The 21,143-nt window shown below is 51.0% G+C and overlaps 2 gene segments (V, D, J or C); both read left to right on the forward strand.

The window, feature by feature from the left end:
- Positions 1-359: 359 nt before the first annotated feature.
- LOC102856984 lies at positions 360-10,793 on the forward strand. The segment is given in 8 exon segments: positions 360-417; positions 5,631-5,924; positions 6,236-6,559; positions 6,649-6,894; positions 7,060-7,383; positions 8,038-8,092; positions 10,468-10,639; positions 10,722-10,793. Coding segments are annotated over 8 exon segments (1,545 nt in total).
- Positions 10,794-14,404: 3,611 nt separating this feature from the next.
- On the forward strand, positions 14,405-20,434 carry LOC102857386. The segment is given in 4 exon segments: positions 14,405-14,468; positions 19,200-19,502; positions 19,599-19,922; positions 20,040-20,434. Coding segments are annotated over 4 exon segments (1,086 nt in total).
- Positions 20,435-21,143: the final 709 nt, after the last annotated feature.

Below are 21,143 nucleotides of genomic sequence, written 5' to 3' on the forward strand. Positions count from 1 at the left end.
GACCAAGAAACTCAGTCCCTGTGAGGGGTTAGCTGGAGGTGAGCTAACACTAGCCTGCAAAGGGTCAGAGGCTAGAGCTTGTCTTGTATGGGACAGAGAAGAACCGTGGAGAAGGAAGTCAAGGATTCTCTAAGTTCTTGCAGGGTCCATGCCAGGCTGGGGCAAGGAGGGAGTATGATTTGCAACAAGCTGAAACTGACCATCCTTTCCAGAGTTCCTGCAGGGAGGTCCCTGTGCTGAACCATGATAGAAACAGAACTGAGTTATGGCTTCTATGCTGGACTCAGCTGGGCTAGGCTATGTCTGTCTTCGGGAGCCCATACTGACCGAAAACTAGTTGGATTGGGTCTATTAGCAGGATGGGGCTGGCTGGATTCAGCAAGCCTTCTGGAGTGCTTTCAGTAGTCCTGGGCTCAGGTAGGTCAACTTGGTCAATGTGGGCATTTCTGCGCTATTCTTGACTGAGATGGACTATCCTGGATGGAAACTGGCAAGGCTAGGCTGTGCTATGCTAGATGGAGCTGGGAGAATATGGAATTTTGGTCTTAGCTAGAGTCCACTAGATAGAGGAAAATGGGCTCTAGTCAGTAGGGCTGTTCTCAGTTTGGCTATTCTAAACCATGTTGGAATGAGCTGGGTGTAAACAAGCTCAGTTTTTCTAGGCTGGAGGGGAGCAGTTCTGGGTTGGATGGGTAGGGCAAGATAACACTGGAGCTGGGGCCTGGTTGAAGTAAACTGAGCCAGAAGCTAGACAAAATTGTATGGGACTAGATGAGCTGAAGTGGACTGTGCTGGTCCGCTTGGTCTGAGGTGAACCGTACTGGGTTGTTCTTGGTTGATCCAGGCTAGAATGGTTAGATCAGGCTGGGCTGAGATGGGCTAGCCTGAGTTGGACTTGCTTGATCTCAGTTAGTCAGTGTTGGCCTTGACTAGTCGGTATTGGTCTGGACTTGGCTACCCAGGGTTAAGTAGGCTAGACTGGGCTGGTTTGGGTTGCAGCTGAGCTGGTGGAAGCTGATCTGAACTGACGGGACTGGTCTGGGTATAAGTTGGGCTAGCTACCTGGGATAAGCTAGGCTGGGCTGGCCTGGGAAAGATTAGGCTGAGTTGCCTGGTAGAAGTGGCCTAGCTGGGGAAAGGCTGGCCTGGGCTATCCTGAGCTGGAATGCCCTGGCTTGTTGGGCTGACCAAATTGGCCTGGACTACCCCAGATTGGCTGACTTGTTGGGCTGGACTGACCTGGGCCTGCCTCTGAAATAGGCTAAACTAAGTTTGAATAAAAGTAACTGAATGTGGTGGGCAGGGCTCTAATTGGCTGGCCTACTCTGTGCTGAACTGGACTGCTGAGTAGAACTGGACTGCACTAGACAAGACTGACTTGGGGTCAGGTGCAAAAAGGCTAACTTTGGCTAAACTTGCCACAGCTGGTCAACCTGGGCTCGATTGTATTGGGGACAAGAAGACTCAGTTAAATTGGCATGTCTTCTCTGGTCTTGGCTGTCTTGGGTCACCTCTGCTCACCTGGATGTCATGGACAAAGCCATCCTCAACAGGGCCAAGCTTCATTTGCTGAGCTAGTTGAGTTAGGAAGGGTTTGACTGGGCTGGGATGAGTGGCATCTGGTTGAACTGTTCTAGGCTGAGTTGGACTGAGTTGGATGAGTCAGAAGAAGCTACTTTACCCCAATAGAGCTGAGTAGGCTGAAGGTCTTCATATACTGGTCTGAGTTGCATTATAAGGGGTTATTTGGCTGAGCTGCACTGAATTGAGCTAGGATAACCTGGCTGTAATGACCTGAGTTAAGCTTGACTTAGCTGGGTTGAAATGAACTAACCTAAGCTGAACTGAGCTGACTTGGATTGGGTTTGTCTTAGGTGTGTTAGAGCTGAGCTGGGCTGAGCTGAGCTTTACTAGTTTGAGCTGGGCTGTGCTAGTCTAAGCTATGTTATCTGAGCTAAACTGAGCTGGTCTGGGCTAACCTGGGCTGGCCTGGGCTATGCTAGCTAGGGCTAAACTAGCTTTGCTAGTCTGAGTTGAATTGGGCTGAGTTGGTCTGTGTTCCACTGGGCTGTGCTAGGCTAGGCTATACTGGGCTAGGTTGTGTAGCACTGGGCTTGGCTAACAGATTTGGATTAGGCTAAGCTATGCTATGCTATGCTATGCTATGCTATGCTATGCTATGCTATGCTATGCTATGCTATGCTATGCTATGCTATGCTATGCTATGCTATGCCATGCAGGGCTGCACTGGGAATTGCTGGACTGGACTGGGCTAGACAAGGCTAGGTTGGGCTGGGATGGACTGGGCTATATAGGACTGGGCTGGCCTGTGTTGTGTTAGATGTGCTGGACTGTACTAGGCTGAACTGAATAGAGCTGGACCAGACTGGGTTAGGCTAGGCTGGGCTGAGCTGGACTGGGCTGTGTTGGCCTGAGCTGTGTTTTACCAACTAGTCTAGACTGTCTTATTCTGGCAAAGGTTGGGCTGTATTTGGTGAGGCTGAGCTGAGTTAGACTGGAATAAACTGGGATGGGCTATCCTAGTCTGAGCTGTGCTATGTTGTGCTAGGCTGTTTGGAGTGGTGTTATGTTGGGCTATGCTGTTCTGTGTGCTATGCTGGACTGGCCTGTGCTGAGCTATGCTGGGTTTTCTGGCCTGTGCTGTGTGTGCTGGCCTGTGCTGTGCTGTGTTGTGCTGGCCTGTGCTATGTTGTACTGTGTGGTGCTGGCCTGAGCTGAGCTGGCCTGGGCTAGGCTGAGTTGGGCGGGCTGGCTGGCCTGGGCTGGGTTAGGCTGTGCTGAGATGGGCTGTGTTATGCTGAGCTGTGTTGGAATGGCCTGAGCTGTGCTAGACAGGGCTATACTGGGCTTGATTGTACTATACTAGGCTGAGCTATGTTGTACCGTGCTATACTGGGTAGGGCGTGCTGGACTGGACTGGACTGGGCTGGGCTGGGCTGTGCTATGTGGATTAGGTTGGAGCAGATGATGCTAGTCTAAATTGAACTGGACTGTGTTGGGATGTGCTGTACTAGTCCAGGCTGTTCAGAGATAGACTGAACTAGGCTGACTTGCACTTGGCCTGGCTACCTGAACTGAGATACACTAAGCCAGGCTGGGTTACACTAAACTGGACTAGTTGGGCTGTGCTTAGATAGCCTGAGCTAGGTTAAATTGCACTGAGAGAGGGTAGACTGAGCTAGGCTGGGTTTGTCTCTATTGGACTAGGCTGAAAAACCAGGATTGGAGCTAGGCTGGGCTAAGTAATCCTGTTTGGACTTGTCTGAGCTAGAATGGGATGAGATGAAGTATGCTGAGCTGGATCAGACTAAACCGAGTTAGGCTAGGGTGGGGGGTCTGTTGGACTGGGCTGAAAAGATATAAGCTAGGATTGAGCTAGGCTAGTCTTGTGTGGGTTCAACTAAGTCAGGCTCACGCAAACTGAGGTAGCTATTTTAGACTAGATTAGCCTGGCCTGGACTGGGCTGAGCTTGGCTGGACTTATTGACCTGAGCTGAGCTGAACTAGCCTGGACTCAGATAGAGTTGGCTAAACAAGGATTAGGATAGATTAATCTGATCTATGCTGAGCTGGGCTGGACTGTCCTTGGTTGGACTTAACTGAGCTGAACTACACTGACTTAAGCTGAGCTTGGTTGGACTGAGCTAAATTCTCTTTGAATGGGCAGAGCACAGAGGTGTTAGAGGGAGTTGGAATGGGCTGGACTGTACTAAACTAGGCTGATCAAGAATGACTGGGCTGGGCTAGGATGGGCTCAGCTGGGCTGGGCTGGACAGGATTGAGCCTGTTGCCTGTAATGGGTTTAAGCTGAGCTTACTGGACTGGACAGGATAAGCTGGACTGAGTCTGACTAAGCTAGGTTAGTCTGCACTATAGATAGGACTTACCTAAATTGATTTGTCTTTTCTGGTATCAACTAGACTTCCTGGACAAAACAAAGTTAGGTTAGATGAGGTGGATTTGGTTGAACTGGACTGTTATATTGTTATATTGAACTGACCTTTGCTAGAAAGATATGCACTTCGCTGCGTAGGCTTGGCTTATCTAGGTTCAGCTTGAAAGACTAATTAGGGTGGACAAAGCTGTACTGTGTGTTTTTTCTAAGTTTGCAGGCAACTTCTAAACTACTAAACTGGGAAGCTAAATTAGGAAAGACCAAAGGATTTGAAGATCCTAAGACAGGAAATGAGCTCTGGTGGCCTAGTGGGTAAAGAGCTACCAACTCAAGGCACATGGTTCAAATCCACCAGCTGCACATTAGGAGAGAGATGAGCAATCTACTGCTGTAGAGTCAGCTATGAATCAGTTCTGACTCAACAAGATTTGAGGAGGGGAGGGCAGAGAAAAAAAGGCAAACATGCATGCCAAGCAGTGGGCTGGTTAGGGAAGGAACATATGGTGGGTGCTGGCGAGTTCTCTGCTCGCTACTCATGGATGTCAAGGCCAGGCATGTCCCATACTTAAAGGTCAGTAGATGGAATCCCCTGAGAGGCGAATAGGGAGAGTAGAGTACCTGAAGGCTTGGATGGTCAAGGAAGGAGGAGATGAAGAAGTCAACCAAGGTAGAATGGTAAGGAGATTGAGAAACTGCGCCTAGGGGCCTCAGCTAGCCAGGGGGCCAGAGAGGATAGCAATGGGACTTTCCCACAGTGAGTTCTATAAGAACATTGAGATGAGGTCCCAGAGGAAACATTCTAGTGTTTATTGTAGGAGACTTTGTTCTCTGTTTTCTAATGAAGGCCCAAGAGTAGGAGGCAAAGGATTGTCAGCAGAACTCCATCAGGAATAAGTCATCAGAACTCTGTGTAGTGGGCAAAGTGGACAGTCTGTTGCTTCCAAGAGGGATCTATGGTTCTCCAGGTCTCAGTGAGGAATCTGTAAGTGGAAGGGCAGAGGAAACAGCCTGTCTCTCCATGGCAGTTTCTTGGTTTCCATACACCTAGCAGGGTCTATGGGTAGAAGCTGGAGGACAAACTGGTAATTCTTAGGCCCCCAGTGAAAGTCTATGAGTAGATATTAGAAGGCAGCCTGTTTATTCCTAGGGTATGTCCCTGGGCCCAAGTGAGAACTCTGTAGGTGACTAAAAAAAGAAATAGCCTGGTAATTCCCAAAGTTATCTTTAGGCCCCAGTGGAGATCTATAGTGAGTGGGTAGAGGGAACAGATTGGTGAATCCTGAGAGTCCTTGCAGCGGGGGTGATTGTCTCTAAGCCTCAGCATCACAAATAGGCCAATACCTCTGCTCCTGAAGGAAAAGAACTCTGAGGTCCAGTCGCTCAAAGCCAAGGATGAGTCTACCCCAAGAACAGTCTCATTGCTGAATATAGCCTGACAGTAGTGATGGAGCAATTGCTTCTACAGGGATGCAGAGGGCATCAGATGATGTCTTGGGACCAGGGCTTGTTGGAGGAAAGGTATCCTGAGAGAGTGGGGAAAGGACCTAAAGTGGCACTCCAGGATGGAGCAGGGTTCTCGTGCCTCCACTGTGTCAGCCACCCAATCTCTGCCCTAAGTCTCCTCTCAGCAAACCCAGAGGCCCAGGGAACAGCCACCCAGACATCCAAGAGTGAAGGTCTCATGTGATTCCAACCCTTGGTCCTGTCTCCACAGCCTCCCTCCAACCCCCCTCCATCTTCCCCTTGGCCTTATGCTGCAATGACAAAGACAAAGCATCTGTGACAGTGGGCTGCTTGGTGACTGGCTTCATCCCAGAGCCAGTGAAGGTGACCTGGGACACTGGTTCCCTGAACAACAATGCCGTGACCTTACCTGCCACCCTTCACACAAACTCCAGCCTCTATACCACAGTGAGTTGGGTGACTGTGTCAGGAGAGTGGTCTCAACAGAAATTCACCTGCAATGTGGTGCACAGTCCGTCCAACAGTACCGACAAGAAGACGTTCGGTGGTAAGCCTGGGCTGGGGTCACTGCATCAATAGCAAGAAGGAATTCCAGAAAGTGAAAGGCTGAGCCCAAACCGCCACTCACGGCTTGTCCGATAGAAGGGAGGAGAATAGGGAACAGTCAGTCAGCTCAAGGAGCGCTATTGCTTATTGTTGCTCAGTGCATTCAAGGTCCTACACTGGACTGAGGAATGGGGACAGAGGTTGAGACTCAGAACTCAAGGAGATTATGAACAACACTATCCTTCAATGTTGGCAGCACCCTGCCCCTACTGCCTGCCCTCCACTCATACTTGGTCCATTTTCCCTCAGCATGTTCCAAGAACGTCATCTCGCCCACCATAAAGATCTTCCACACCGCTTGTGATCCCCACAATGACCCACAGTCCAAGATGTATCTGCTTTGCCTCATCACCGGCTACACTCCAGGGGAAATCAAGGTCACCTGGCTGGTAAACGGAGAGGAGGACTTGAGCCTCTACCCAGCCACCTCCCAGCCCAGGCTGGAGGGCAAGCTGGCCTCCATCTCTAGTGAGCTCAACATCACCCACGGCCAGTGGATTCCAGAAAGGACCTACACCTGTAAAGCTACCATCCATGGCATGTCCTATAAGTCCAGTGTAAGAAGGTGCACAGGTATGGCCCCTACCATTGACCCAGGCACTGGTCATCTGACGGGGGCCAGAGTCTAATCCACTCCTCCTCACTACTCCTTCTCCCTACAGATTCAAAAGCCCGAGGAATAGATGTTTACCTCATTCCACCCAGCCCCTTGGACCTCTATGTCAACAAGATGCCTAAACTCACCTGCCTGGTTGTAGACCTTGCCAGTAAGGAAAGTCTTAATATACAATGGTCCCGGGACAGGAGGACTCCTCTGCAGGATGTCCAAACCATGACAAAGGAAGAAAATAATGCAACATATACCGCTATATCCACTTTGTCAGTGAACATCAAAGATTGGGTTGCGGGTGAGACTTACTACTGTATGGTGTCCCACAATGATCTGCCTGAACAGATACAAAGGTCAATCACGAAGCCCACAGGTAAGCCAGAGACCGGCAGGGCAGGGCCAGGACCAGGCAGGCTGAGCAGACAGGGAGATGGTCATGTTGTCCCTGTGTGTCTCCCCACAGGCAAGCGTTTGGTGCCCAGTCTTCACGTGTTCTTGCCACCTGAGGAGAAAAACGAGGACAGGCGCACACTCACCTGCCTGGTCCAGAATTTCTTCCCCGCTGATATCTCGGTGCATTGGCTGCAGAATATGGTCCCCGTACCACCAAATCAAGTCTACACCAGCGAACCCAAGCCAGTCAAGGGCCTTACCAGTACCTTCTTCAGCTTCAGCCTCCTGGATGTCAGCAAGGCCGACTGGGAGAAGCACACATTCACCTGCCGAGTGATCCACGAGACGCTGCCCGGAAACAAGACCCTCACGAAATCGGTGTCGAAAGACTCCGGTAAATGATGCCCCTGCCCCCCCCCCGGGTGCTGGCTGGTGGGATGGGGCGTGGAGGCTGCCCAAACCCTTCACCTTGTGTGTAAAGAGCCTGGGAAACCACCCCAATAAACACCTAGAGCCTACTTGGAGTCCTGAGCCATCTTTGTGGGACACACTGACCTACGCCCCAGTCCTTGAAATTAATAACCCCCAGGGGAGTTACAGGAGGAACTAGGTGGGCTCTGTGCATCCACCTGGGCACTGGAAAGTGTATGCCAAGTTGCCTTCCCATTCCACACTGGGCCTGACTGACCTGCTCACAGGGAGCAGCAGAAGGACACTCTAGTTCAGCCACTGTGGTCCTTCTCTCTCCTGGAAACCTCAAGGTCTCAGCCTGCTGTCCACATCTCTCAGGCATGGGATCTCACTCACCAGTCTAGATGGATACTCATAGCTCTTCTGGGTGGGAAAGCCAGTAAATTAGGCCATCTCATAGGCACAGATTCACAGAGACATTCCCCACCACCATCCCACATCCATGCACACTGCAGAGAACATCATACACACATTCCAAGCCTATCAAAAACATACTCCAGGCCTACCAGATACACACAGCAAATTTACCACACATATCCAACTTAATACATGCCCTTTGACCCTACCCTGCCCACAGGCAAGTCACTCAAGGGCCTGTACAACTGCAGGTCCCAATCCAGGCCCAAGGATCCGTACTGAGGTACATTCTAGCCCATATTGGCCACAGTCAAGCCTTCACTCCTTTCCGCCATCCTGACAGCTACAACTATTGTCAGTGGTCACACATAGACAAATATGCATGTACACACAAATCACCCCCACACCTCACCTCATCCCAGTTCCCTGTAGAAGGTGCTGCCTCCGAGACAGGTGAACTGCTGGCCATACATTTCTTCTATGGCCCCAACCTTCTATAAGACTACTCATGTCTGCTGTACCTCACAGACACATGCGCACAAAGCCAACTTTGTCGGGACCTTTGGAGTGTAATGAAGATGAAACCAACCCAGAGCAAGCTGCTAGCTTGGTGAGGAACCTGAAATGAAGGGCCAAGCTCACCCCATTATCATCTAAACTGTGTGAACCTCTAATACACCTACACACACCACTCAACCACTCTACAAACACTGCTAACAGTCACATTCACATCAAACCCATCTCACACACACAAGCACATCACATGCATACACACATGTACACACGAATCAGACTCACCATATAAACACTGTTGACCAGCACACTCACACCAAGCCATCACACGCACACACACAAGCTCATAGCACACATGCATACACACCCATCCACACTTAAACATGCACAAACTATATCACATCCAAACTCTGCTGATCATTGTACTCACACCAAAGCCATCACACACACATGTACCAATATCATCACACACATGTACACACACACTTACACACTCTAGACTGCGTATACATACATCAACTCCATCACACACACCAAATGCATCAAGATCTCACATGCACACACATACTAAGCCCACACTCACATTAAAAAATCCATCATGTACAATGTAAACCCTGAACCCATTACACATATGCACACATTCCAGGCCCATCAAACCCACACACCAACAGACACAGCCAGCACACACACTGATACAACTGACACACATACCTATACATACACGCAAAGTAAGCCATCTCACACACACCCAAAACCTACCACATTTACCCACATATAGCAAACTCACCATACAACAGACACAAACACACTCAACATTTGCACACAGCAGTGCAAAACATTCATACATGTGTGCTTTAAGAAATTCAGTATTCACACTGAAGACATTCCCAACACATGCCGCAAGACCTGTGCACTCCAACTCTCCCTCGATCTCAATGGGAGGGAAGCTAGACACTCTGGATCCTGTGCACATACTCACTCCTCACAGCTAAGACCCCAGGCCCCTCACTGGCTACTCTCCGCCCCTTCCCTGTACCAGGAAAGGAGAGACCTCCATCTCTGCCAGGAAAAGGGAGACCCCACCCAGACTAGGGAAAGGAGAGACCCCTGGCCTGTCCCAAGAAAGGAGAGACATCCTCAGCCCTATACTGAGACAGGAGAGACCCTCACACTGTAACAGAAGAGGAGAGAACTCCACCCTATACCAGGAGAGGACAGACATCCCTTCCAGGTCAGGAGAGGCAGAGGGGAAAATCTTAACTGACGGCCTGAGCAGATGGCCCATGAATAGCCATCTTCATCTGCAGGGATGAGGGATGGCTGAGAAGGTAGAGACGCGGAGGAGAGAACAGAACCCATGGCCTTGTTGCTGTGGGTCCAAGGCATTGGATGAATAGGTCAGAACAGGATACTGAGACCCCAGGCAGGACCCTGGAGTAAAGGGCAAGTGTGGTCATGACGTAGGCAGTTATGATACTGAGAACTCACTTTGATGGCTATTAACACAGTCTCTGACTGTAGTCTCTGTTCAGTAGGTGCTTCCAATTCCCTAGGGAGTAAGTTTATCCCCACAGAGACCTCAGGTCAGTGATTCATGGGACCTTGTTGAGTCTTCTGAGTGGCTCACAAGCTCAGACTCATTCCAGCAAGACCAGTGAACTAGCTGGCAAGAACAGGGCCAAGGCACAGTGAAGGGAAAGTCAATCTCAAGACCATGTGCAAGAAGAAACCATTGGCCCAAGAATTTACAGTCCTCCTGATTATGGCCATGCAGTGTCATTCTAAAGGAAAGGTCTGGCTTGGAGACAGAGCCAGGCTGGGTGGAACAATGTAGAAGGCAAGAAGATGCCAGCCCCCTAGGAGTGAGACAGAGGAATGGCAAGTCAGAAGGAGCAGTGACCTGCCTGCCCTGCAATCCAAGGCTTAAGAGAGCAAAGGATGCAGACTGCTCCCACAGGACTATAGCCAGTTGGTAAACTTTGGCCACAGTTGACTATAACTGGAGGTTCGAACAAGACAGGACGAGGAGTTTCCAACACCCTGGGCATCTGTAAGGGCCTCTGACCTACCATGAGGACATCAAACCCCAATTCCCTTCACTTGCTGAAGATTACCCAAGTCTCCCCCTTTCTTACAGCTGTGCTGAGACCAGCACTTACTGTCCCATCTCCTCAGAGCTGGACCTTCAGGACTTGTGCGTGGAGGAGCCGGAGAGCAAGGAGCTAGAGGAGTTGTGGACTAGCACCTACATCTTCATCATTCTCTTCCTGTTCAGCGTGAGCTACAGTGCCACGGTCACCTTAGTCAAGGTCAGGGCATAGCCAACTGGGCTGGGGAGGCAGGAATGCGGAGCCACTCTGCTGGGCTGGCCTTACTTCTGCCCTCTCACAGGTCCAGTGGGTCTTCTCAACCACATTGCGAGGAAAACCCCAAGACGTCCACTACTACAGCAACATCATGTAGCCAGGACATCCCGTACCAGGAGACCACGCTGGCGCTAACCAACTGGAGTGCTGACCTCACTGTCTTGTCCTAAGTCTGAGCCCATGGTTTCAAACTGTCCCCAAACTACACACTCTGTTCAGGGTGGGATGGAGATAGGAGTAGGTGAGCATTCAGAGGGGCCTCCCTGTCCCATGGACTGATTACCAATTCCAGGGTTCGTGGTATCCAATGGAACCTTCCAATGACAGCCCTTAAAATTCAACTTTGAGATGGTCTCCAGAATAATACCTACATCCCCCACTGAATGAGTTGAGCTGAAGTCACTCCGTTCTGACTGAACAATTACCTATTCATATTGAACAAGAACCTGAAGCCATGAGGTCCAGAACCCATAGCCTAACCAAATATCAAAAGCCCGGAATTTAGACTCAAGTCAGGATCCACAGCTCAACTCCAGATATATAGCCCAATCCAAAGCCTACAGTCAGAATCCAACCTGGGATGCACAGCACATCCCAGGACTAACAACCCAACCTAGCACCCAGAGCTACACTCAGGACCCAGACTCTGCAGCTCACAGCCCTGTCACCTAAAATGCAGCCAACCAAAAGCTCAGAATTCAGATTCTGAGTCAAGCCTAGAACGCAAAGATCAGCTCTGTCCAAGGCCGGGCATTCCTCTCCAAAGTCAGCCAGGCCTCTTTGGCCCCCAAGGCCATATCTCCTGCTTTTTTGTGATTCTCATTCCCTCCCCTTTCACTTCCACCCATCTTTCCTGCTGTCCTCTCCCAGAACAGTATCCCTGTAGACAGAGGAAGCAAAGACACCTATCTAGTTAAGGGTCACTTTACTAGCTCAGGCTGAGGCAGAGCCCTTGGGGAGTGAGTCAGCATTATATCGAGGGTTGGGGAGTTTCCAGTGGGGCCCATATGTTGACCACACAGACTCACTCGCTTTCTCTCTAGACCTTGGTTAATCTGTTTTCTTCTTGGGTTTCTTAGTAAAATTTCCATCCACAACACCTCCCTCTTGTCACTGAGCATGTTTTGGGTAGGGTATCTTCATTTACGGAGTGAAAATTGGAGAATATGTGTTATTCATGACAAAGATTTCCTCATACACAAAAGTCCCTCAGGATAGTGGCTTTCACAGACCAAAGTCAAGATATCAGCAGCAGGAAGGAAAATTTCTAATAATTAGAAAAGTTACAGTAATAATATAACTAAGGAAGCCTTCTCAGCCTATTGGAGACCTGTGAGCCCGTTAGGACTACCTTACAGGCCAGATCCCAAGCTCCCATGTATCCAGACCTTTGGCAGACCTTGAGGCCCTGAAGGAAAACATCTTTGGCCTCAGGAAAGGTGCTGACTTGGCCTGAAGATATAAAGACAGAGACAGGAATGAGCTTGGAAATGAGCTCAGCTTGCCCAGCTCTCCTGGGATCCATAAAGCTGCCTCCTAGTCTCCTGATCAGGGGATTCTCAATCCAATCTCCTTGTACTCACTAGAAGGTTTTTTCTAGATTATCACCACTAATGCTGAGGAAGTCTGGATTTTTTTTTCCCCCAAGCCCCCATTCTGAGAAGGTCAGACATCTTTCCAGGAGAGAGAATTTCCCATGTACATTGGTACCATGGGCATTCTAGTGGCCTAGTGGCAAGAAGCTGTGCTTCCAACTCAAAGACACATGGTTCAAATCCTCTAGTTGCTATGGAAGAAAGATGGACAATCTCCTCCTGGTCAATTAACTGCATCTGAAAACCCCCTGGGAGATCAGATGTGGATCAGTCCCTACTTGATGGTACACAACAACACATATCTTTCACTGCCTATGCCTCCCAATGGTGCCATCCCTGGAACACAAACTGTCTGGATTTTTGTGTATAACTAAAGACCTAAGCAATGGATGAATGGATGGATGGATGGATGGATGGATGGATGGAAAGAAGATGGATTAATAGACAAGTGAATTTTGGTGTAAACAGTCTAACTGCCTTCCATGTAATTACACAAGGGTGGTCCTCAGAGGAAGAGATGAGGAACAAGTTAGGTGGGCAAAAACTACTGATCATGACACCTGAACCCATGAAGGTTTAGAGCCTAACCCACTACCCAGAGCCCACAGCCCAACCACCATCTAAAGCTCAAAGTCTGGATCCAAGTGAGGATCCACAACTCAACCCAAGATACATAGTTCAACCCAAAGTCTAGAGTTGACCACACAGACTCACTCGCTTTCTCTCTAGATCTTGGTTAATTTGTTTAACCTTTTCAGGACAATAGGGTGAGAACCACAAAGCAGGAAAACCTTGGGCAAACATTTTGGAGGACAGCATTGTGTACACAAGGCAAACAGGCTCTGTACCTGGCCCCACTTACTGAGGAGTTTTCAGATCTGTGAGACACTTGCATGTGCACTGGGATGAAGACTGACTGGTCCTCTCCAACTGCTCTGGCAAGAGGAATGATGGGATTCTAATCCCGTGACTCCAGGTTCAGTCCCCCCACCTTGAAGATCTCATGGAAGATCTCCCCTGAGGCCTGCATGCCAAAGCCCTGTTTCACTGTGCCCCTGCTTCATTGAGGCCTTGTCCATAAAGGTCAAACAAAATTTATTCTGAGATCCCATGTCTGCCAACCCTCCCGTGATTCTCTTCAACCCTGGTGCCATTTCTCTAACTCCATTTTGTCGTCCATCTCTGCAGTGGTGTCCATGAGCTTCTAATACTCTATATTTCCATCTCTTCTTCCTGAAGAGAGCCCAGCCACATCTTGTGGTCAGTGGTCTGTACATTGGTTCTGTCCTCCAACTCATTTTCTCAGGTCAAGTCAGGGTCCTGTGGGGTCATGTAACCCAGACCTCAAACACCTGGCCTTGCCACAGTCAGACCACAGACCAGACATGACGTGAAGGTACGGCCATGTCTGATAGGACAGGAAGTGGGTGACTGACCCCAATAAGCCAGACACACAGCCCCTCCCCAGCCTTCGTCGCCTTAGCCTGTCTTTCTCCAAAGTCAGGGAGGGGCCTCATCCAAGTTTGATCAGTGGAGAAATAGCCCAGCATAGAAGAAGAAGACATAGACTGAGGCTGTATGTTACTAGCACAGGACCTGGACAATGCTCAGGCCTCCCACTCCACTCCAACCACCTCTGTGGCAGGGAAACAGGACCATAAGAATGATGCTACACGGTGGAAGTCACCTGGCCAGAAGATGCTGTGATAAGTCTCAAAACAGGGTGAACCCTCCAGCAACCTTGAACAGGTGGGTCTCAACAGCTCTCAAGTCTCCATCTCCACTTCTAAATAAGAGGTTTGACAGGACCCTTAATCTAGATTCCCATACCAACAGGAAATGGATTAGGAGACAGCACAGTGACCCAGGGAAACCACAGGGTAGGTGTATATGAGCGAGGCAAAGCTGGACTAGGATGGGTTGGCAAAGACTGAGCTAAAATAGGCTGAGCTGGGAAAACTAGAGGTGGACTGAAATGAAACCGATTAACCAGACCTGGACTGAGTAAGACTGGCTGGGCTCTGCTAATCTGGTCTGAACAGGGATGAGCTAAACTGACCAGACCTGGGCTGATCTGGAATGGACTGTACTGGACTAGCTGGGCTGAGCCGAGATGAGCCTGGCTGACCTTGGTTACCTGGACTGCAATAGGTTCTGCTGGGCTGAGCTGGGCTGGGGTGAGTTAGGTTTGGCTCACTGGCTTGGACTGAGCTGAACTAGTTGTACTGAGTTGAACTGGTCTGAGCTCAGCTAGCTGAGCGGGGATAGGTTCTAGTGGGCTGAGTAAGACTAGACTGGTTTGGACTTGACTGGCTAACTGGACTGCGTGGATCTAGTCTGAGCCTGGCTAGATGGGCTAGGGCCGGTTCTCCTGGGCTAGATGGTCTGGGCTAGCATGAGCTTCGACAGTAGGGCTGTGCTGGGCTATGCTGGGCTGGTTTGCGTTAGGCTGGGTTAAGGTAGGCTAGAGTGAGCCAAGTTGAATTAGGGTAACCAAGCTAGGCCGAGCTGAGCTGGACTAGTTGAGCTAAACAAGATTCTGATGAGGTGAGCTGGGTTGGGCTAGGCTAGGCTGGATTGAACTAGGCTAGCTGGACTGAACTGAGCTGTTCTGTGCTTAGCTAGTGCAGCTCAGATAAACAGGGCTGGGCTGAGGTAAGGTGAACTTACTTGGCTGGGCTGTGCTAGGTTAACTGTGCTGACCTGAATGGAGCTGGGCCTACCTGAGCTGAGCTTGTCTGGAATAGATGTAATGAGATGGGCTGAGATGAGCTGGGGTACCTGTCACCTAGACTAGCTGTCCTGGGCTACTCGTGTGCTAGGCTAGCTGTCCTGGGCTACCTGTGAGCTACGCTAGCTGTCCTGGGCTACCCGTGAGCTACACTAGCTGTCCTGGGCTACCTGCACTAGGCTAGCTGTCCTGGGATACCTGTGAGCTAAGCTAGCTGTCCTGGGATACCTGTGAGCTAAGCTAGCTGTCCTGGGATACCTGTGAGCTAGGCTAGCTGTCCTGGGCTACCTGTGAGCTAGGCTAGCTGTCCTGGGCTACCTGTGAGCTCAGCTAGCTGTCCTGGACTCCCTGTGGACTCAGCTAGCTGTCCTGGGCTACCTGTGGGCTAGCTACACTAGCTGTCCTGGGCTACCTGTGAGCTCAGCTAGCTGTGCTGACATGGGCTAGGTCATCTAGGCTGGACCGAGCTGGGCCAGATAGAGCTGAGTTAGGGCGATCAGACAAGACTGATAAACTGCCTTGGCTGGTCTGGCTATAACAAGATGGATTGAGCTGAACTGGGATAACTACACCAAGCCAAGCTGGGTTGGCCTGGGTTTGTGTATCTGGGCTGAGCTAGCCGAGTCGAACTCAACTGGACTGAGTTAATCTTGGCTAAGCTGTGCTAGGCTAGTTTGACTGGGCTGAGCTAGACTGACCTGGGCTGATTTGGGCTGTGCTGGCCTGAGCTAGATTAGCTTTCTTGTGTAGAACCAGCTCAAGCTAAATTAAGCTGAAATGGGCTGGATTGGGATAGAGGGGCTGAGCTAAATTGAGATGTGATAGCATCAACTGGCCTGGACTGCATCAGAATAGCCGTGTTATGCTGGGCTGGGCTGAGCTGAGCTGAGCTGGGCTGGGCTGAGCTGGGCTTGGCTGGGCTGGGCTGGGATAACTATGCTGAGATGGGCTGAGTTGGGCTGGAATAGCTGGGGTGAGTTGAGCTGAAATGGGGATGGCTGGGCTGGGCTAGGCTGAGTTTAACTAGGCTGGGCTGGGTTAAGTTGAGCTGGGTTAGGATAACAATGCCAAAACAGATTGCGCTAGCCTGGACTAGCTGAACTGAGCTGGGCTGGGCTGGTTGTGCTGAGCTGGGTTGAGTTGCTCTGAGCTGGGCTAGGCTGGATAGCTGTGCTGAGACGAGTTGAGCTGGGTTGGGTTAGAATAGGGAGAACTATTCTGAGCTAGGCTGAGCTGGGTTGGCCTGGGCTGAACTGCCTTAGGATAGCTGTGCTGAGATGGCCTGAGCTGGGCTAGGCTGGATAGCTGAGTTGAGCTAGGCTGAGTTGGGTTGGGCTGGACTGGGTAGCTGGGTGAGGCTGTGCTGGGAGAGCTGTGCTGAGATGAAGTGAGCTGGGTTGGACTAGCTGAACTGAGTTGAGCTGGGTTAGACGGAGCTGGATAGTTGAGTTGAGCTGAGCTGAATTGAACTGAGCTAGGCTAGGATAGCTGGGTCGGGCTAAGTTGGGCTGAGCTGGGATAGGTGAGCTGAGCTGGGTTGAGAAAGCCAAACTAAGCCGGATTGGATTTAGCTGGACTAGGCTAGCTGGGCTGGATTGGGCTGCGATAAGATAGGTATGCTGAGATGGTTGAGTTGGGCTGGGCTGGGTTAGGGTGAGTCGGGCTGGATAGCTGTGCTGGAATAACTGAGCCTGAGTTGAGATGGACTGAGCAGGGCTGTGATAACTGTACTGGGCTAGCCAGCTAGGGGCTGGGCTGGGATAGCCGTGCTGAGATGGGCTGAGTTTAGCTGTGCTAAATTAGCTTGGCTGGGCTGGGCTGGAATAACTGAGCTGGATTAAGTTTAGCTGCACTAGGCTAACTAGACCGGGCTTGGCTAGCTGAGCTGAGAGGGGTTGAGCTGAGATGGGTTGAGTGGACTGAGATAGCTGTGCTGAAATGGATTGAAATGTGTTAGAATCGCTGAGTTGAGATGGATCACACTGGGCTGGAATAGCTGTGCTCAGATCGATTGAGTTTAGCTGGATTGAGCCACTCGGGCTAGAATAGCTGAGATGAGCTAGGTTGAGCTATATTAGGAAAGCTGTGCTGAGATGGATTGAAATGAGTTAGTATAACTGAGTTGAGGTGGATTGAGCTGGGCTGGAATAGCTGAGCTGAGATGGAGCGAGCTAGGTTGGGATAACTGTGCTGTGATGGACTGAGATGGCTTGAGTTGAGTGGCTATAGCTAACCTGAGATGGATTGAGTTGGGCTGGGATAGCTGAGCTGAGAGGGATTGAGCTGCACTGAGATAGCCGAACTGAGATGGGTTGAAATAGGTTGGGGTGGCTGAGCTGAACTGGGCTGTTTTGTGAGCAAGTTAGACTGAGTTAAACTGAACTGGGTTGGGTTGCACTTTCCTACATGGATTATCTTAACTAACCAGGGTTAGATTGGACAGGTCTGAGATGGGCTGATCCGAGCTGCCATTGGCTGAGCAGGACTGTCTGGCATGAGCTGGGCTTTTCAGGAAAAGCTGGGCTGGCCTAAGTTTATCTTGGTTAAAACAGGCTAAACAGAGACTGAGTTGAATTGATCAAGGAAAACTGAGCTTGTCAGCCTGGTTGTTTCTAAGCTAAGCAGGACTGACTAAGTTAGGCTGAGCTCTGCTGGACTGGCCTGGGTTAGGTTTGACTGAGCTAGGCTGGACCGAGATGTGCTGGGCTAATCTGAGTTGGCTGAGCTGAATTTACTGCACAGGGCCAGTCTGAGTTAGGCTAAGCTGGTGTTCTGTGAACTTGGCTGAGCTGAGTGACTGGGTTGGGCTAGGATGAGGTGGGAATTGGAATAGGCTTTTCTGACCTTGGCTGTGGTGGGCTAGGTTGACTTGGGCTGGGCTGACCTGAATTTGGCTGAATTCAGGCTAGGTTTCTCTGAGCTTGACTGAGCTGACCTGAGCTGGCCTGAGTGGGATAGGCTCTACTGGTTTAGTCTGACTCCTCTGAGCTAAACTAGGCTCATTGGACTACATCGGACTGAGGACTTAGGCGAATGGGAGGCAGTGGCTGAAAGGTGGCTGGTTATGTCCCCAGCATTCTGTACTCTTCCTCTGTGGCTATATGGTCTTGGTTGCCCACAGTAAGTCATGCCTGAATGCTGCCTCTTTGAGGATAATTGGTAGGACAGTCAGCTGGGAAGGCCTGGCAGACAAAGGCGAAGTGGAAACAGATATACAGCCCTCTCCAGTCCCCAGAATCAATTCCTTTGAGTTGTGGTATTGGAGAAGAGTACTGAATATCTCATGGACTTCTAAAAGAACAAACAACTCTGTCTTGGAGAAAGTGCTACCAGGGCACTCCTTAGAGACAAAAGCGTTATCTCATATACTTTGAACATGTTGTTAGGAGGGGCTAGTCCTTGGGCAAAGAAACATCATGCTTAGAAAGGTAGAGGGTCAGTGAAAGAGAGAAGACCCTCAACAACATGGATTGACACAGTGACTATAGCAATGGACCTGAGCATATCAGAGATGTAAGGATGGCACAAGATAGGGCAAGGTTCAGAGTCATTGTTTATAAGGTTGATCCATTGCTTATAAGGTTGTTTATAAGGTGAGTTGTGCTCAACAACTGGAAAGTTCATACCAATGACTGCTCCCCAGCATATGTCACCTACACTCTAGCTAAGCTTTAGACACAAGCCTTCTGCCCTGGACTGTGCCCCTCACCCTTACAACTCCCTTCATGGCCTTCTCCAGTTCCCAGAGAGTGTGCAATAACCAGTCCATGGTGAGAGCTGGTCTCAGGCAGCCAGCAGGCTGGTCAGGAACTGGCAGAGCTGAGTTTGTCAACTAGAACTTGTGGCCTGAAAGCCTCCTGCACCAGAGGCCAAGCTGTGGCATGCACACTGTTGAAGGGATTTGTCCACAGATCACATCCTGTCCGTGAGCTCTGTGGATGAACTGTCTCCTGTCCAAGGGCTCTGTTTGCAGACGGTGCTGGGAAGCAGGATAGCTGGAAACAGCCATGTTCAAGTCACAGACTTGTGGCACGCAGTTGCTCAGGCCCTCCATGTGGCTTTTTTGCGGGGAGCACAAGAGCAGAAAAGGCAGGCCAGCCAGCCAATGGCAAATATCCTGCACACAGACCTCAGGACACTGTCCATCCCCACTGATGATCTATTTTCTGTGCTCCAGAGCCCAAGACCAGCCCCAGCGTCTTCCCTCTGAGCCTCCAGAGTAACCTTCCAGATGGGAAAGTGGCCATCGGCTGTCTGGTCCACGGCTTCCTCCCACCAGTGCCTTTGAACGTGACCTGGGGTCGCAGCGGGGAAGGTATAACCACCAGGCACTTCCCCGCGGTCATGGATGCCGCCGGACGCCTGTACTCTATGAGCAGCCAGCTCGTCCTACCGGCCAATCAGTGCCCAGACAACAAGTTCGTTAAGTGCCACGTGCAACACGACACAAGCGAGAAGGTGGTCGATGTACCATGCAAAGGTCAGAGGGAGGCCAAGGAAGGGGGTGGAGAGAAAGAGGAGGGTGGGGGCTTGTAACTGGGAGGGAGCTGACCCCTCTGTTGTATCTCTGGTACAGCACCACCACCACCAAAATGCTGCTATCCAAGCCTGTCCCTGCAGCGGCCAGCTCTAGAAGACCTGCTCCTGGGCTCAGACGCCAGCCTCACATGCACACTGAGTGGTCTGAAGGAACCTGAAGGAGTCACTTTTACCTGGAATCCCTCAGGTGGGAAGGATCCTGTTCAGGGGACACCTGAGAGAGATTCCTGTGGCTGCTACAAGGTGTCCAGTGTCCTCCCTGGGTGCGCAGAGCCCTGGAACAACGGCGAGACCTTCTCCTGCTCGGCCACTCATCCTGAGCTCGAGGAAGAACTGTCTGGCTCCATCTCCAAACGTACAGGTGGGCTCCGACGGGCAGACTGCATTCCCTCCTGAGGTTTACAGGGCGAGAACAGAGGCTGCTGCAAGGACCTCTACACTTAACCCTACTCTGACCCTCCCTCTCTCTCATCTGCAGGGAACCCCGTGCCGCCCCAGGTCCACCTGCTGCCTCCCCCAACAGAGGAGCTGGCCATGAATGAGCTGCTGACTCTGACCTGCGTGGTGCGCGGCTTCAGCCCCGAGGATGTGCTGGTGCGCTGGCTACATGGTTCCCAGGAGCTGTCCAAGGAAGACTACCTCACCGGGCACTCACAGCAAGAGCCCAACAAGAGTGCCACCACCTATGCAGTGACCAGCATGCTGCGTGTATCAGCTGAGGAGTGGAAGCGAGGAGATACCTACTCCTGCATGGTGGGCCACGAAGCCCTGCCCGGCGCCTTCACGCAGAAGACCATCGACCACACGGCTGGTAAACCCACCAAAGTCAACGTGTCTGTGATCGTGTCTGAGGTGGATGGTACCTGCTATTGAGCCCCACCCTGATCCACAAATAAACTCCATGCTTCACCAGAAGTGGCCCGCTCTTCCCTCCGGCCACCTGTCTGTCCATGCTGGGGATCAGGGACATGTGGGAGGTCAGGGACAGGAAGGAAAGAGCGATGCTCTGCCCAACCATGGCAGGCCTCAGTTTCCCTGCCAGACTGGCAGTTTGGTGTGCCTTCCACCTCTGAGTGTGTGGGTGTTAGAATCTGTGTAGAAGTATGTGTGTGAGAATCAGGGTGTGAACATGTGAACAGAAGTGTGCAAAAATCAGTGTTTGAAGGTGTGAGTGGGTGTGTGGACACGTGTGAGAGTCTGTGTGTGAAGATGTCAGAACACACACAAGTGGACATGGATATAGACTTGTACATGGCCCTCAAGTCCTAGCTAGGAGTGAGATGAGAGGTTGAAAGGCACAGGGCAGGCACAGCCTGTATCCAAGCTCAAGAGCAGAGGGTGACAGGGTGGCTCTGAGTGGGCAAGTGGCATAGCCATTTGTATATTAGCAAGCTCCCTCAGATGTACCCAGTGCGGGAGTTACTAGAGGAGGTGAAACCAGGACGGAGCACCCAGGAAACCGAGGGTATTCTGGTGGATGGCCAAGGGAATGAGCAGGCTAGTCTCCAGGACACCTCTAGGAAGGAAGGTCCCGTAAGCGAGCGCCCCAGCCACATAGTTAGGGCAAGCTCGTGCTGTGAAC

This window comes from Elephantulus edwardii, unplaced genomic scaffold (genome assembly GCF_000299155.1).
Source record: "Elephantulus edwardii isolate Elephantulus edwardi_28Jun2011 unplaced genomic scaffold, EleEdw1.0 scaffold00325, whole genome shotgun sequence".
Taxonomy (NCBI): Eukaryota; Metazoa; Chordata; class Mammalia; order Macroscelidea; family Macroscelididae; genus Elephantulus; species Elephantulus edwardii.